The sequence below is a fragment of the Sceloporus undulatus genome, chromosome 1 (genome assembly GCF_019175285.1).
Source record: "Sceloporus undulatus isolate JIND9_A2432 ecotype Alabama chromosome 1, SceUnd_v1.1, whole genome shotgun sequence".
NCBI classification, from domain to species: Eukaryota; Metazoa; Chordata; class Lepidosauria; order Squamata; family Phrynosomatidae; genus Sceloporus; species Sceloporus undulatus.
Window position 1 is genome coordinate 86,767,511 of NC_056522.1, and position 13,892 is coordinate 86,781,402.

General features: G+C 38.8%; 1 protein-coding gene across 3 annotated transcripts in view; it reads right to left on the reverse strand.

Annotated features, from left to right (window-relative positions):
* The window catches only part of LOC121921925 (SAM and SH3 domain-containing protein 1-like), an 802,782-nt gene that overhangs the window by 94,894 nt on the left and 693,996 nt on the right, over positions 1-13,892 (reverse strand). For all 3 annotated transcript variants that reach the window (XM_042450669.1, XM_042450687.1, XM_042450677.1), the window contains exons 3-4: positions 9,414-9,464; positions 9,239-9,288 (exon numbers count right to left, since the gene is read on the reverse strand). In XM_042450669.1, the coding sequence (XP_042306603.1) occupies positions 9,239-9,288; positions 9,414-9,464 (101 nt within the window). The remainder of the gene's footprint in view (positions 1-9,238; positions 9,289-9,413; positions 9,465-13,892) is intronic.

A 13,892-nucleotide genomic window follows, 5' to 3' on the forward strand; every position in this document is an offset into this window, starting at 1 on the left:
TATATTATATTATATTATATTATATTATATTATATTATATTATATTATATTATATACAGAGGGCAATTATGAAGAGCAGCCACTAAGAATCCACCTGGCTTTTTTCTGCGAATGTACATGAAAGGAGTACATGGTGTGATGGTTTGAATGTTGGCTGGACTACAGCTCTGGAGACCAGGGTTCAAATCCTCACTCAGCCATGGAAACCCACTGGGTGACCTTGGACAAGTCACATACTCTCAGCCTCAGAGTAAGGCAAAAGCAAATCTTCTCTGAACAAATCTTGTCAAGAAAACCCCGGGATAGGGTAACCATAAATGCAAAATACCTTGAAACCACATAACAAGTACAAACAAGAAACTCAAAGACATCCACATCTGCATGCTGAAAGTCAGTAAACTATACATAGATGCCAACACTTTTCCATTTTTAGTCAATAGTAAAAGCAAGAACTCAGGCAGGCACATGCAAAAACAAATGTAACGTCTGGAAATATTTAGGTAACAAGGGCAAGCTTGGCGTGAGTACAGAGTGCATCACCATGTACAAAAGTGTTTTTGGTCACGACAAACTGCATCAGCTTGCTTGAACAAGCTCTGCATTCTTCTAAAAAGAGGTCTTCGTTTCTCCAAACACAATTGCCAGGAAGAAATATTCCTTCAGCTGCTCAGAGAGCACAGTGGTCTGGCTGGTCACATGTCACAAGCAATGTTTGGCTGCTTTCTCCCTCCCATTGTGAATGTTATTGTGGGAGTTTCCTGCCCTACTTCTCTCAGGGAAATTATTTGTAAGCAGCTTGAATAATGTGGTCACCAATGAAATCTAGCCTGAAACATCAAGATTCGTCTTCCCTCAGAACAAAACTAACTACCATACAGTATACCTGGCTATACATTGATCTCATATATAAGTTGAGGGCAGGCTTTGGGTCCAAAAGTATGGATTTTGACATGATCTATGGGAAAAAATGACTTTAAATAAGTTACCCTGCAGTCACTCCACTCATAAAGGTGTCAGACTTGTCAGAGTAGTTCGGTAAAATGTAGGACTATGTAACGAAAGATCTAAAGGATGAGCAAAGGGAAACAATGCTAGAGAACTTACAAAATTCCAGCAGGCATAACTGTTTGTGTTCATACTAAAGGTTGAATGGATGAAAGTGTGTGTGTGTGTGTGTTGGGGGGGCAGAGCTTCCAGGAAATATTACATTCTTAACTTTCCCCACAGGATGGTTCCTTTTTAAATAAGAATGAAAGTTACAGTACTTGAATTGACTCATGGATAAATCAACTCAGGTCTTTTGGGTCATTTTTTAAACTAAAATTTCTAGACTTATACATGAGTATAGACATTAAGTTTGAGAATTTGAGTGCTCCTCTTACTTCCCCGTTATTTTTAAAATCCATCTAACAGTAGTTGACAAAGCCAGGAGGAAACATTCATTCTCCAGATTAATTAAAAGCCAACATTCAAATCCTAGTTTCCCCTTCTTCCTTGCTTATTTTTGCCCTTTCCCCCTTTGCAGTTCTCATCACTGTAGCTCTTCAGTCTCATTACAGACAAGCTTATAATAAAATGCTACGGTTAATTTGGTTCCTCTGAGAATCTACTGAAATCAAACATGACAGTACTTAAAACCACTCAAATGATGATATGACTTGGAGTGCTGATTCAGCATCCACAAGGATTAGTACTTCAGTCTAGACATTAACTACAATAAGAGCAGCAGTCTTAACTTAGAGTTCTGAGATGCCTAGTCTGTGGATCAGATAAATTACACTTTGGTTAAAGTTTACATGCATTTGAAGGGATCCTGTTTGTAAATAATGGTCTAATCCCCTCACCAAATCTTCTTTCTGTGGTTTGTTGTTTGTTACACTGACATCTCAACCCAGAATTCTGAATTGCCTTTCCTTAGGACAAGCCAGGATCATAAGCCACAAACAGGTCATGGGTGTATGTATATTGGTAGCTCACAGCCTTTAATCCAACCTTATGTGGCAATGCAACCAGTAGGTTAATAAAACCTGCATCCAAAGCAGTAAATGAAATCAATACTAAATACTGTAGTTATTTTTCCATATGGAAAAAGATCAAGTGTTTTTGCAGATACCCAGAGCAATTTAAATTAACAAGTGTCCCAACTTCTGTTGTACCATCTGTACTGACTCCTTTGCTAACAACCTTGGAGCTGATACAAGAACCAAATTACTCACAGACTCAATCATAGCAACATAAAACTCCTCCTCCTGGCTAGAGATCAGCTCACAGGGCATGAACTCAGGCTAAGCAGTTCATCATAAGGCACACACAAGAGTAGAGCAGAGCATGTAAAGCATTTGCAGCAAGTCTACAACTAACAGCTGCTGAAAACAGCAGATCTCCCACAATCTGTCAGACTATACACACCTCAACCCTAAACATGTCAGCAAATCCTATATGCAACTATAATCTTCAATTAACCTTATGACAGGGGTGTTGTGCTACTTCAACAAACTCATAATACAACTGGTGGGGAAAACCTAAGGAGGACACTGCTGTGTCTTAGAGGCTGACATGCATCTTAGGGTCATCTTGCCTTTATTTCACAAAATTTCATTGAATTAACTTTCTGCATTCAACTGATGGAAACTGAATGCAAAAAGTGAAGAAAGCAAATAGCATTTTGTACAAATTCACATTTGAACAGCTCAGTTTAAAAGACTGAAGGAGGGAAATGCAACCATCAAGTTGTCTTTTAATTTTTTAATGTTAGGTTCTTTGGCTGCTTTAGGAAATGTGAACTGCAGCCATACCCATGTAAACTAACAAAGGTAGTATCTTCATTTTTAGAGGTTGTAGTGGGTAGCCTGGTACAGGCAGATGACACTTTGAAAGAGACCCAGCTGCAGAATGCATTCCCAATCGTACATTTACAGTTGTACATTTAGTGTTTCCAAATACTCTGTCCTCTTACCCTGCAGAAAACAGGATGAAAGACAGGATGCAGGAGGTGGCCTGACTTAATTTGACCTGGATTTCCTGCCAAAAGCACAGTGATCAACAGAGCAACCCCATCCTCTTCTGCCTGAGTAAACAATTCCAGGAGAGCTGCTGTTAGGTCTAAGATCAGACTTTTGGTCTAAGGTCAGACTATCTTAGCAAGCAACACTCAGGTCTGTATGTTTACCACCATCAATGTGGCTATTCTTACATCTTTTCCACCATCATGGGAAGCATTCTCAAGTGTTCTCCCATAGTGAAAGAAATAAGATATACTACCATTCCCATGTTAATAGGTATACATGTGTTGAAAAAATACAAAGGAAAATTGAGGGGCAGTTACTATAATTATGGACACTTCTATTTATGTTCCATACTTTTCTCCACTGAAGGAGTTTTCTTTTTTTGAGGTAATTCATTTTGTATGCTTGTTCAGTAACATTTTAATCGTCAGTTACTGTTTCCCTTAGTCTAATGTCAAATGTTATGGGAGCTTTTGTGGTATTTGCACAACAGAGACTGGACCATGACCACCAACTCATTTCTCACAGGCTCTGAACAGATGGCAACAAGCTTGGGCATCATTGTCGTCGTAGTCATCATCATCATCACCACTATCTTCTGTAATCTGATGCACACAGAGCCTGGGAACCTGCCTATTTTCACTGATACAAGGCAGCCCAGAGTTTTCTTTTATTTTTCCGGCTTTTTGGCTACACACAAAAACACACACACCAGTTTCAGATAACCAACATTCTTGGAGCAGCTGAAATCTCTAAAGTGTATGCAGTGAACTTGGCAGTTTGGACGTGAGTCTATGAATACCATTTGCTGTCAGTTTCCCAGTATAGTAAGCTGCTATAAAACTACTACACACATTGAACCCCTGGCTTTGAAGATATACTGAAATTTGTAAAGCTTTAAAGTGCTTACTCTGAAAGTTTCAGGCCTTGTGTAGGGTATTTCTTTCCCTCCCTTCAAAGTGTGAAATAGGTCTTTTTCTCCTCATTAGTTTTACTTTGGCCTTGAAAAATCTAGTGGAGCAGCTGCTAAAATTTTCTCAGTAGGGACATGCTTTCAAACAAAAAAGGAACATTAATTTTTACTGGAAAAAATCTTATGTCATGCAGATTATTCTTGGCTGTTGTATTTTTGCTAAAACATTACTCTGGGAGCCTCACACATACAGTGAGCATTTCCTTCCAGCACAAAATCCTAACCATTACAGTGCGTCCTCGCCTTACGCGGGGGATCCGTTCCGGATCCCTCCATGTAAGACGAATTCTGCCTATGCTCGAGCCCCATTGGAAACAATGGGGCTCGTGCAAGGCAGTGCGGCGGCGCTGGCGCGCACAGGGTTCAACGGGTGCGCGCGCCCATTCAATTGAATGGGACGTGCCGCCCCTTCCGCCCCGCGGCTTGAGCGCGTATGCTCAAAGCCGCGTATGGCGCCGGCGCACTGTCTAAGGGTATAAAAGTGGCAGCCTTGCTTACAATGATATTAATAACAATGAGAGGAGACCCCCCCCCCAAAAAAACCCCAAAAGTAGTAGTACAGGTTGAGTCTTTCTTATCCCAAATTCTGAAATCTGAAATACTTCAAAATCCAGAATTGTCCATGAGTGGCTGAGATAGTGACACCTTTGCTTTATAATGGTTCAGTGTACAAATTTTGTTTCATGCACAAAATTATAAAAAATATTGTGCATAAAATTACCTTTAGCCTATTGTATAAGGTCTATACCAGGGGTAGGCAACCCTTTTGAGCCGGGGGCCGGGTTGGTGTCCCTCAGACAACTGGGGGGGCCGAAGCCAAAAAAATAAATAATTAAATAATTTTTAAAAAATTAAATAAATAAATAAACCAGGTCAAATGTAGGACAAAAATTTCAAATAGAGGGCACTTTTTAAATAAAAAATGGAGGACCCACGAAAAAATTTGCTGATTTTTAAAAAAATGTTAAGATAAATGCATGTTTCTGAGGCTTCTATAGAAATTGCTCCACCATGCCCCTCACGCGAGACGCCAAAGGCCCCGCCGGCAATCGGTGGCAAGACCGGGCTGGGGCCGGTCCCAAGGCTGCCTACCCCTGGTCTATACAAAACATAAATGAATTTCATTTTAAGACCTCTGTCCCATCTCCAAGACATCTTATTATGTATATGTAAATATTCCAAAATTAAAAAAAATTGAAATCCAAAACACTTCTGGTTCCAAGCATTTTGGGTAAGGGACTCAACCTATAGTAAAAGCAGAACTCATCCATTAATGCTTATGTTTAAATCTTTGTATGACTGCCATTCTTTCAAAGTTAGGAGTTATGCTATTTCTAACACTCCTGATATATAATTATAAGGGCATAGTTGGCACTGTTATTAAATTGTCTGAAATATTATAATAATCTCTGGTTACATCTTAAAAATATAGAGTTTGGGTAAATTGCACACTATATGCTTCTGATACACACCTTAATCAGAACCAAGAAAAGTTATTTTTGTGGACTACAACTGCCCAGAAACCCAGTACTGTAGCTATACTGGCTACGGAATTCTGACAACTGTGAGTCAAAAAAGGTAAGACAGACTGAAAAGGAATTGTTTGGAAAGGTATGGTGTTGAGGAGGACAGTGCTCCCACCAAAATGCTCAGGCCTAGTTTGAGAATGTTCTGATGTGCTCTGTGCAGGCTCAGAACAAACCCATATGTCTGAATCACAGAGACCATGGGGGGGGGGGGGGTTATGCAGAAATGACAGCAGAAGTGGCAGCAGTCACACTATTCTGGACAAGGTACCTAAAACAGCTTAACATTTTACTGCACTAATAGTCAAAGAAAGAGATGTTCATCCCAAGTTGCTTGGGCTTCTTGGAAATATTAAACAATGTTGCAGTGATAGCTAGAGCCCAAGCAGATGATAAAAGCAAATCCATGTGTTTCATATGAAATTGTCTTAATCGCATAAAGGGGAGGGCAGTACTTAGCTGGTGTTTAACAAGAAGAGACATGAGCTCTCTTCTTGACTTCTCTCTTCACCTTAACTGCAGTGCTTGGAGTGATTTTGTCTGGCCAATATTACTTGAAAGGAAAGGTAACAACAAAAGCAATGGGAAATCAAAAGATTCACTATTCTTCACCTACATGCCACTGCTGCTGGCTCCATTTCCCCCCTTTTTATATGAGTGAGGTGGCTTCATTTCCCCTGATACTATCTAAGTAGATCAGTTACCCAGTAATATTTTATTAAAAGTTTTTAATCAGTGCTATAATCTCTTAGGGAAGAGTCTTAAATACCTCACATTCATCAACACAGCAAAGAGTATTTTCCAGAGGTTATAAATGAAATTCATCTCTGCTTCAACCCTTAGGATCCAATTAACACAAAACAAGAATGGCAAGGATGCCATTTGAAACATAATCTAAATGCTTCACAAAGTGAGTCATTCCTATGCTTGCAAGGTAGTTGAGGTGTTCTTATCCAATGCAGCCATGAATTTTTATAGCTGAAATTATTTTCCTACCCAGTGTTAGCTGCTTTGATTGTTTTTACAAAAAGTGGGATATAAATAAAGGTTTTATTTATTATTTTTATTATTTAACAGTGTTTTCTCTGAAAACCTGGCCAGTAGAGACCTTCTAGCATCTAATGATCAGGAAGCCTACGGATATGATTCTAGAATGAAAGCATATCTGTAATTAAAAAACAAACAAACCTGGGCTGTATCCAGTTATGTCTGCCCAACAATGAACAGCCATAACTAGAGGAACAGATTCCTCTCTATCCTGCAGCCCCAAGAGGAATCTGATGTGAGATCCTTCCTGAATCCTTATTTTCACTGAAAGATAGGTTAAAATAGTATGTTATGCTTCCCTTCAAAAAGCATGTAATGGGAAAACAGCAGTCAAACAAATGTATGGGAACAGATTTGGGTGGGCTGTAAGCAAGGTGGGAAGAAAGGAAAGTGGCCCCATTGTACAAGCAGACGTCTGCTCCTCCATTGCTCAATGGAATCTACTCTTCTGCTATCCACAGAAGCACCGCCAACCCTAAGGTGGTAACTAAAGCGAAGCAGGACGGATGTTGTTCTTTTTCACTTTTAGTCCCATACATTTGTCTGACTGTTGTTTTCCCATTACATCCTTTTTGAAGGGAAGCATAACATACTATTTTAACCTATCTTTCAGTAAAAAGAAGGATTCAGGAAGGATTTCACATCAGATTCCTCACAGCCTCCCAACTTAGTTTGGGGCCATTCCAAGTGCATCCATCAGTATCTAGAGGATTTACACCAACCACTATCAAGCTCAGTAATCAAAAACATATTATTCAGATTTTAAAAAATTAAAGCAGTTTAATTTGCTACAGCAAAAACAGCCAAGATTCTTGTAGTATCTGAAAGCCTAACAAGTTTTATTTAGCATAAGCTTTCATGGGCTGCAGCCTAGTTCTTCAGATGCATTAGAAACCTTATGCCAAATAAAATTTAGTAGTCTTTAATGTGATACAAGACTATTCAGTCAGGATAGGATATTTTGGTACAGAACTATAGAAGAATCTAACACAGTTTGTTTGTAGTATGAAAGAATAATATATGTTCAATGACTTTAGGTAGAAGAGGATATACGACATTCTTCTGTAAACAGATTTTACAAGTTTCTGTAGCATGTTACCGGTTGGATTGATGAGGCAGTGCTGCTCATCTAGTTGAATGAGGCTAGCACCAATCAATCAAACTGTCACAATTGATAAATGCAGACTTAAATCATGTCTCTTTTGGTTACTCATCTTTTCAGCTTGGCATAAAATGCTCACAATAAACGCTAGTAATTTTTAAATGACTTGCCCTCTTCAGATTAACTCCTACTCTACAGCTACCTTGAAGGTATTTACTGAGGTTACAAGGCAAACCCATATGTGTATGCATATCTTTAAACAAATACTTCTGACACATAAGGTATGAGACTGAGCTGGGCCTCATCTGCAAGGCTCTGAAACATTAGCTGCTACTCCTGTATCCCTTGCCAAAGCCTGGACAACCAATGTTTTGGACTACAGCTCACAGAAACTCCCAGTTAGCTGGCTGATTCTGGGAAATATTAGCTTTCCAAACTTTGATCCTGCTCTTCCTCCACCTCAGAGAGAAGGTCATTTATTCCTTGAGTTCCATGAACTTAGTAAGATTTTATCATACCTTATTATTTGAGGGTGTGCACATGGATTCACACATGCACACACAGAGACAAGTCTTAATTTACATAAGGGTTACTTTCCTGGACTCATGTTGCAAATGGAGATTGATGTTAACAGGAGGAGCCAGTTCCATAAGCAATCACTGGAAATCAGTTGGATGTTTTTTGAGAGAGCTGAAGTACCATAATTAGCAATTTTACTCAATCCATAACCAGTTTTAAACTGTTCATCTCTGCTTGCCCTCTAGCTACTTTGCCCACCTCAGAGGCTTGCCTGCTCCAACCATCCCAGGCTCCTCCAAACCTTCACTACTCTCTTCCGTATCCTCCTCAGCTCTCATTCCCATCTCTTTCTCCTGGTGTCTTCTGCCCTCTGTCTGCTCTCTTTCCATTTATGTCTCCCTCTTCTCCATGCAGCTGTCCTCTTTCCATCCTAGCATCTACTTCCATATTCCCTTGGTGCCCTCTTTCAATATGAGCATCTCCTTTCCTCCTCACCTTTTTGTCTTCTTTCCATCTTCATCATCCCCCTTTCCATTCATTGATTATTTTATTTCCTGTTTGGCCCTTACTCTCCCCTCCAACTCACATTTGCTCTTCCTTTCCATTCTTGTTGTTGTGTGGTATTGGTTCCTTCTGACTCACTTTCAACTTCCCCCTTTTTAAGAGTCTTTCTGTCACTTTCTTCCCCTCTCATGGTCCTTCTTTCCATGCCTTGCCAGGGGTCTCACCTTTCACCTTCCCTTCCCACTTGCTTTGTTCTTCTATTTTTATCTTCCCTGCTCTGTCTTAAATTGAAATATCATAAATGGAAGTGATGCAAATGGTAGCTTGCCTGTAAATACACTATATTTAAGAAATCTAAAGTGTCAGGAGAAACAGCCAAACTGGGAAAGGTAGAAAGATTTTAAAAATTCAATCAAGCAGGTTTTTTTTTAAAAAATGTTTCATGCTTATTTCATTTACCATACCAGGCTATTTTGTGGGGCCATGTAAAAAACACAAAACAAAATCAGTTGATTAGAACCAGCACCTGACATTAAATGCACAAGTAAAGAGGAAAACTTACTTTCTTTCTGTTTCTGGTGTTGACACTACACTGCTGAAGCCAAGGGATTCCTGTAAGAGAAGATTCATTGCTTTAAGCTGAGGGTGAACAACAGCAGGCTTTATTATTTGACCAATGCAGAATACCAAGTTGAAGGCAAAAACAAAAAACAGATCATTGCAGTCATTGTGCTTACTTCAATCTGGGATCGCAGCTGTAGAGACGTGGAGCTGGCATCAGGTTTCTCCTAAAACAGAACAGATGCCAGGTTAGTGTAACACAGTAACACGGAAGTACTGACAACCACAGCAAAAGCAAGAAAACAGAGAATGGGATTCAGGGCAACTAAGAAATCATCACATTGCCTTAGCTTAGATATTGTCAGGGATTAAAGTGAAAACCACAATGCCTTACAAATGTATGTGTTCACAGTTAGAAATTGGAGGGGGGAAAACATAATGTGAGCATATATGGTTACTGGAATTATCACTAATCACCATATCTTGTTTTATTAGGACCACTGAACCTTATTTTTCTGTTTCCATCACATTTTGCTTTCCTTGCAATATAATATGTGATCACTAGATGGCTCAACATCCTGTAGACTATACATTTCAAACAATGTATTTAAAAAAACAAACAAACCCTGGGGTGTTAAGGATAAATATCACTTTTATCACACAAACCTTTTGGGTATAACAATCTATTTTCATTCTCATTTTAAATGACCTATTTAATCACTTAATGTTGATTAAGTGTTGACAGCTATTGCTGTTTACTTCCTCCTGTGTTACCACTTGCTAACTTTCTCCTTCCTTTTGATTCTTATCAAGAAAAGAGATTTGTGGAATTCCTTCCAAATTTAAAAGGTGATGTTTCCATAAACACATTTCACTTAAAACTCTCTCCTGTGTGGCGTCTTTTTGATTATATTTTTCCCACTTACCACACAACAATCCAAGAGAAGTAGGTAGAAATATAGGTGAGCCAAGGTAAGGGGGGAAATGGAATTATTGATGTGGTTGTAACAAAGGAGGGTCATGAAGCTCAAGCTCCAATCATCACATACAAAAAACTAGTAAAACAACAACAGCACACACACACACACACCCCTCTTGTTTCAATACAGACAAATAGAAAATAGACAACACAAGAACTAGGAGGAATGTGAACATCTAGAAACCAAACACTTGGGATGCAAAACTCTAAAAAGGCAGATAAATTGTTTGGTAAATTGTTTATGAATGTGGCAGAAGAAATTGGGGGAAATGTTGTACAGGATAGCCATGCACACAATAGATCCTGTGAAGGATATGCCACTAATGTGTGTATGTGTGTGTGTGTTTGTACAGTCAGCCCTCCATATCCACCAATTCTTTATCCACAGATTCAAGCATCCTCAACTTGAAAATATTTTAAGAAGTATAAATTCCAAACAGCAAACCTTGATTTTGCCATTTTATAAGAGGGTCAAAATTTTACTATGCCATTGTTTATAATGGGACTTGAACATCCATGGATTTTGGTAGCCACAGAAGGTCCTGCAACCAAACCCAGTGGATACCCAAGGCCTATGGTATGTGTTACCTGTCAATTTATGTCAATTTTATGAATTTCATAGGGTTTTCTTTGGCAAGGAATACTCAAGAGGTGGTTTTGGCATCAGTACTTCAGGACTTACTCTTTATAATGAGATATGTCAGGGTTTGTTTGTTTTTTTTAATGAAAAACTAGTCTTTTTAGAAAATGATCTGAGATTTGGAATTAATGACAGGAGCTGGAACACTAAGCTCATGGGTTTTTCCAATGTAAAACTTCACCAGGATTTTATAATAAGGAAATCTCTCCAGAAGGAATCCTGTTGATGAAAATTTATTGAGACTACTTTCAGTATTGGGAGGTGAAGGTGTAGTTCACAAGACTTCTAAGAACTCAGAAACTTTAGTCATCATGACTGAGGCTGTAATCCAAGCAAACTGAGCATTTGTACATTTTAAGCATTCCCCTCTCTGTAAAGAACCACTGGAAGACAAGAGTTAATAGCCAGAATATATGACTCACTCTTCCACAAACAGAGTCATGTTCAATAACATGTGAGCATTGCTTCTGTCAACATTCAGGGGCTGTGAATTTTACTATACAACTTGTTCCCTTTTTCCTATTTCATTAAGATACACAAGTGTCACAAATGCATTAGCTATTGGTAGGCAATTACAGTATGGACACAAAATTCTATAGCAGATGTGTATTTTTTGTTTGTTTGTTTCCTAGCCATGATCAGGAAATTGAGAATCATGTAGGGTTGTATTCTCCCTCCTCTTTGCTACTCCTGTCTTATAAGTAAAATTCCCCTCTCAGTGCAACACAGGTACACTCACATGACATGGTAAGCCAGGATTCTAAAGGACAGAAATTATTCAAAATGTGAGCAATACCAAACCTAGTCTGTTCCTAGAGAATAACTGTTCTACTGTTGTGATGTACACAGCTGATCCCTCTTCTTAATCTTCAAGGTAAACAAATATAAATTGTTTTGAACCTGTATAGTGATTAGCATGATTTCAGTGATTTCAAGGGAAGAAAATAAAGCAGCCCAGAAAAGGGAAAGCTTCATGGTCTTTTTTTTCTGGGTTAAAACAAAGACTGCTGCCACACTGCTGAATTAATGCAGTTTGACACCACTTAAACTGTCCTGGTTTCATCCTATGGAATCCTGGGATATGTAGTTTGTTGTGGCACTAGAGTTCTGACAGAGAAGGCTAAATATCATATAAAATTATAAATCCTAAAATTCCACAGCATTAAGGTATGGTAGACAAAGCAATGTCAAACTGCATTAATTCTGCAGTGTAGATGCAACCAAAGAATCAGTACAAACCTAACCAGACAGAAATTAATACATATAGAAGAATATTATCAAAGATTAAAGTATTCCAGTCTTTCTCCACCACTTCCCATTGCTTCAACCAAACTGCTGACCAAATGAACCTACCAGCAGGAAAACGCAACAGGCAGAAGGCTAGATTCTCACATTCTCTAGAACTGTCACATATTCTTACATCCCTCATTATGACACTAAGACCAGAAAGGAAAGAAGTACCAATGTGCTTTAGCACACACACACACACACACACACACACACACACTCTGCGTGCACTGACAGAGAAGAATCTGCTATGCATTAAAAGAATTTTTCCCCTGGCTTCCGAGCAGCAAATATTTGGCTTTGCCTGGTTTATTTGGTAGTGAAAAGAAAAGGTTTGCACTACAAACACTTTACCCAAGATGTAATCTTTGTATATTCACATTCCCCTTTCATCTCTTTTAAGGGATACTTTGGTTACCCAAGCTGACTATAAATGAGAAAGATATAAGCTGCACAGTAGATTTCATTGTCAAAGGAAGGTGGAGTGTTCCCCCATCCACCCTGAATTCTCTTAGGGAAAGTACCAGCTGCATCCTGTGTTAACAAAATCCAGATTCTAAACTGTTCCTCTTCTCTTGTTTGTGCTGTAAGCAGCCTCTCTTGTCTCTCTGTCTATAAAGACACACTGTCCCTCAAACTCTGGAAGGCAGTAATAAGTCTCTGCAGATAAAACAAGTAGCATTTGGTTGCTAAATAATCAAAGATGCCTTGGAGGAGACTGATTCTGGTCATAACTAGTTTTGTTTAGGTTCAGGCGCTATTTAAATATTCTGGATTTACACGTAGCTGTATTTTATAAAAGAGGATTATGAAACCTTCACAGCATAGGATACAGGCTAGGATGTAGGCCTGCATGTGGCTGGAACTGGATATTCCCAAGCCAAGATAGGCAGGCAGCAGTGTGGAAAATTGGTACTCTCCAAGTGTGCAGATACACTCTCAGAAGTGTGACTTGGCTGCCATGGAAATCGGGTGCTCCCTTCCCACAAGTGAATTCTCATATAATGGTATAATACATAAACAAAGATTTATTGCCCAGAAGACATCCCTCAAAATGTTTTGAGGGAAGTGTTTTGAGAGATAATTACACCTGTCAAATACAAACCAAATATTTATGCAAGTTACAAAGTTTTGAGGAAAGCAAAATTATTCTGACTGAGCTTTAAGTTCTAGAATTTTAAATCACTTAAGTTCAACAGTTACTCTTAATGGAAGCCTTGAATATGTGTCACTGAATGAACTGGAGCTGTAGAAACAGTTGGGACAAAATCCTGGCTACTATCAAAAAGACACAGACTAATATTTCCAGCTACATAATTCCTGTTTCCTTCCTTCCTTCCTTCCTTCCTTCCTTCCTTCCTTCCTTCCTTCTTTCTTTATTGAGCAGTTACCCTCTTCTTTTACTTAAGAAAATAAACAAAAAGTTTTGAGTTATGCTGGAGAGCCTTGCGTAGCACATGGATTGTATGACAACAAAGTATGTGAACTAACAACTGGGTCAAGTTTAACATGTCTTAACAAGAGCTGTGCAATGTATCAGATAAGGACCTATTTGTTCAAGATTTCAGTTTGCAGCATAGGTTAAGGTAGAATTTTGACTGCATACTTTAAAAAAAAAAAAGAATATATCCCACCCTTGCTCCAAGGAGCTTAAATTTATTTCAATCTCCAACCAATACTGGAGGTCAGGTTAGGATATATAATATGATTCATGGCTACATAGCATGCTCAATCCACCATATGTTCTAT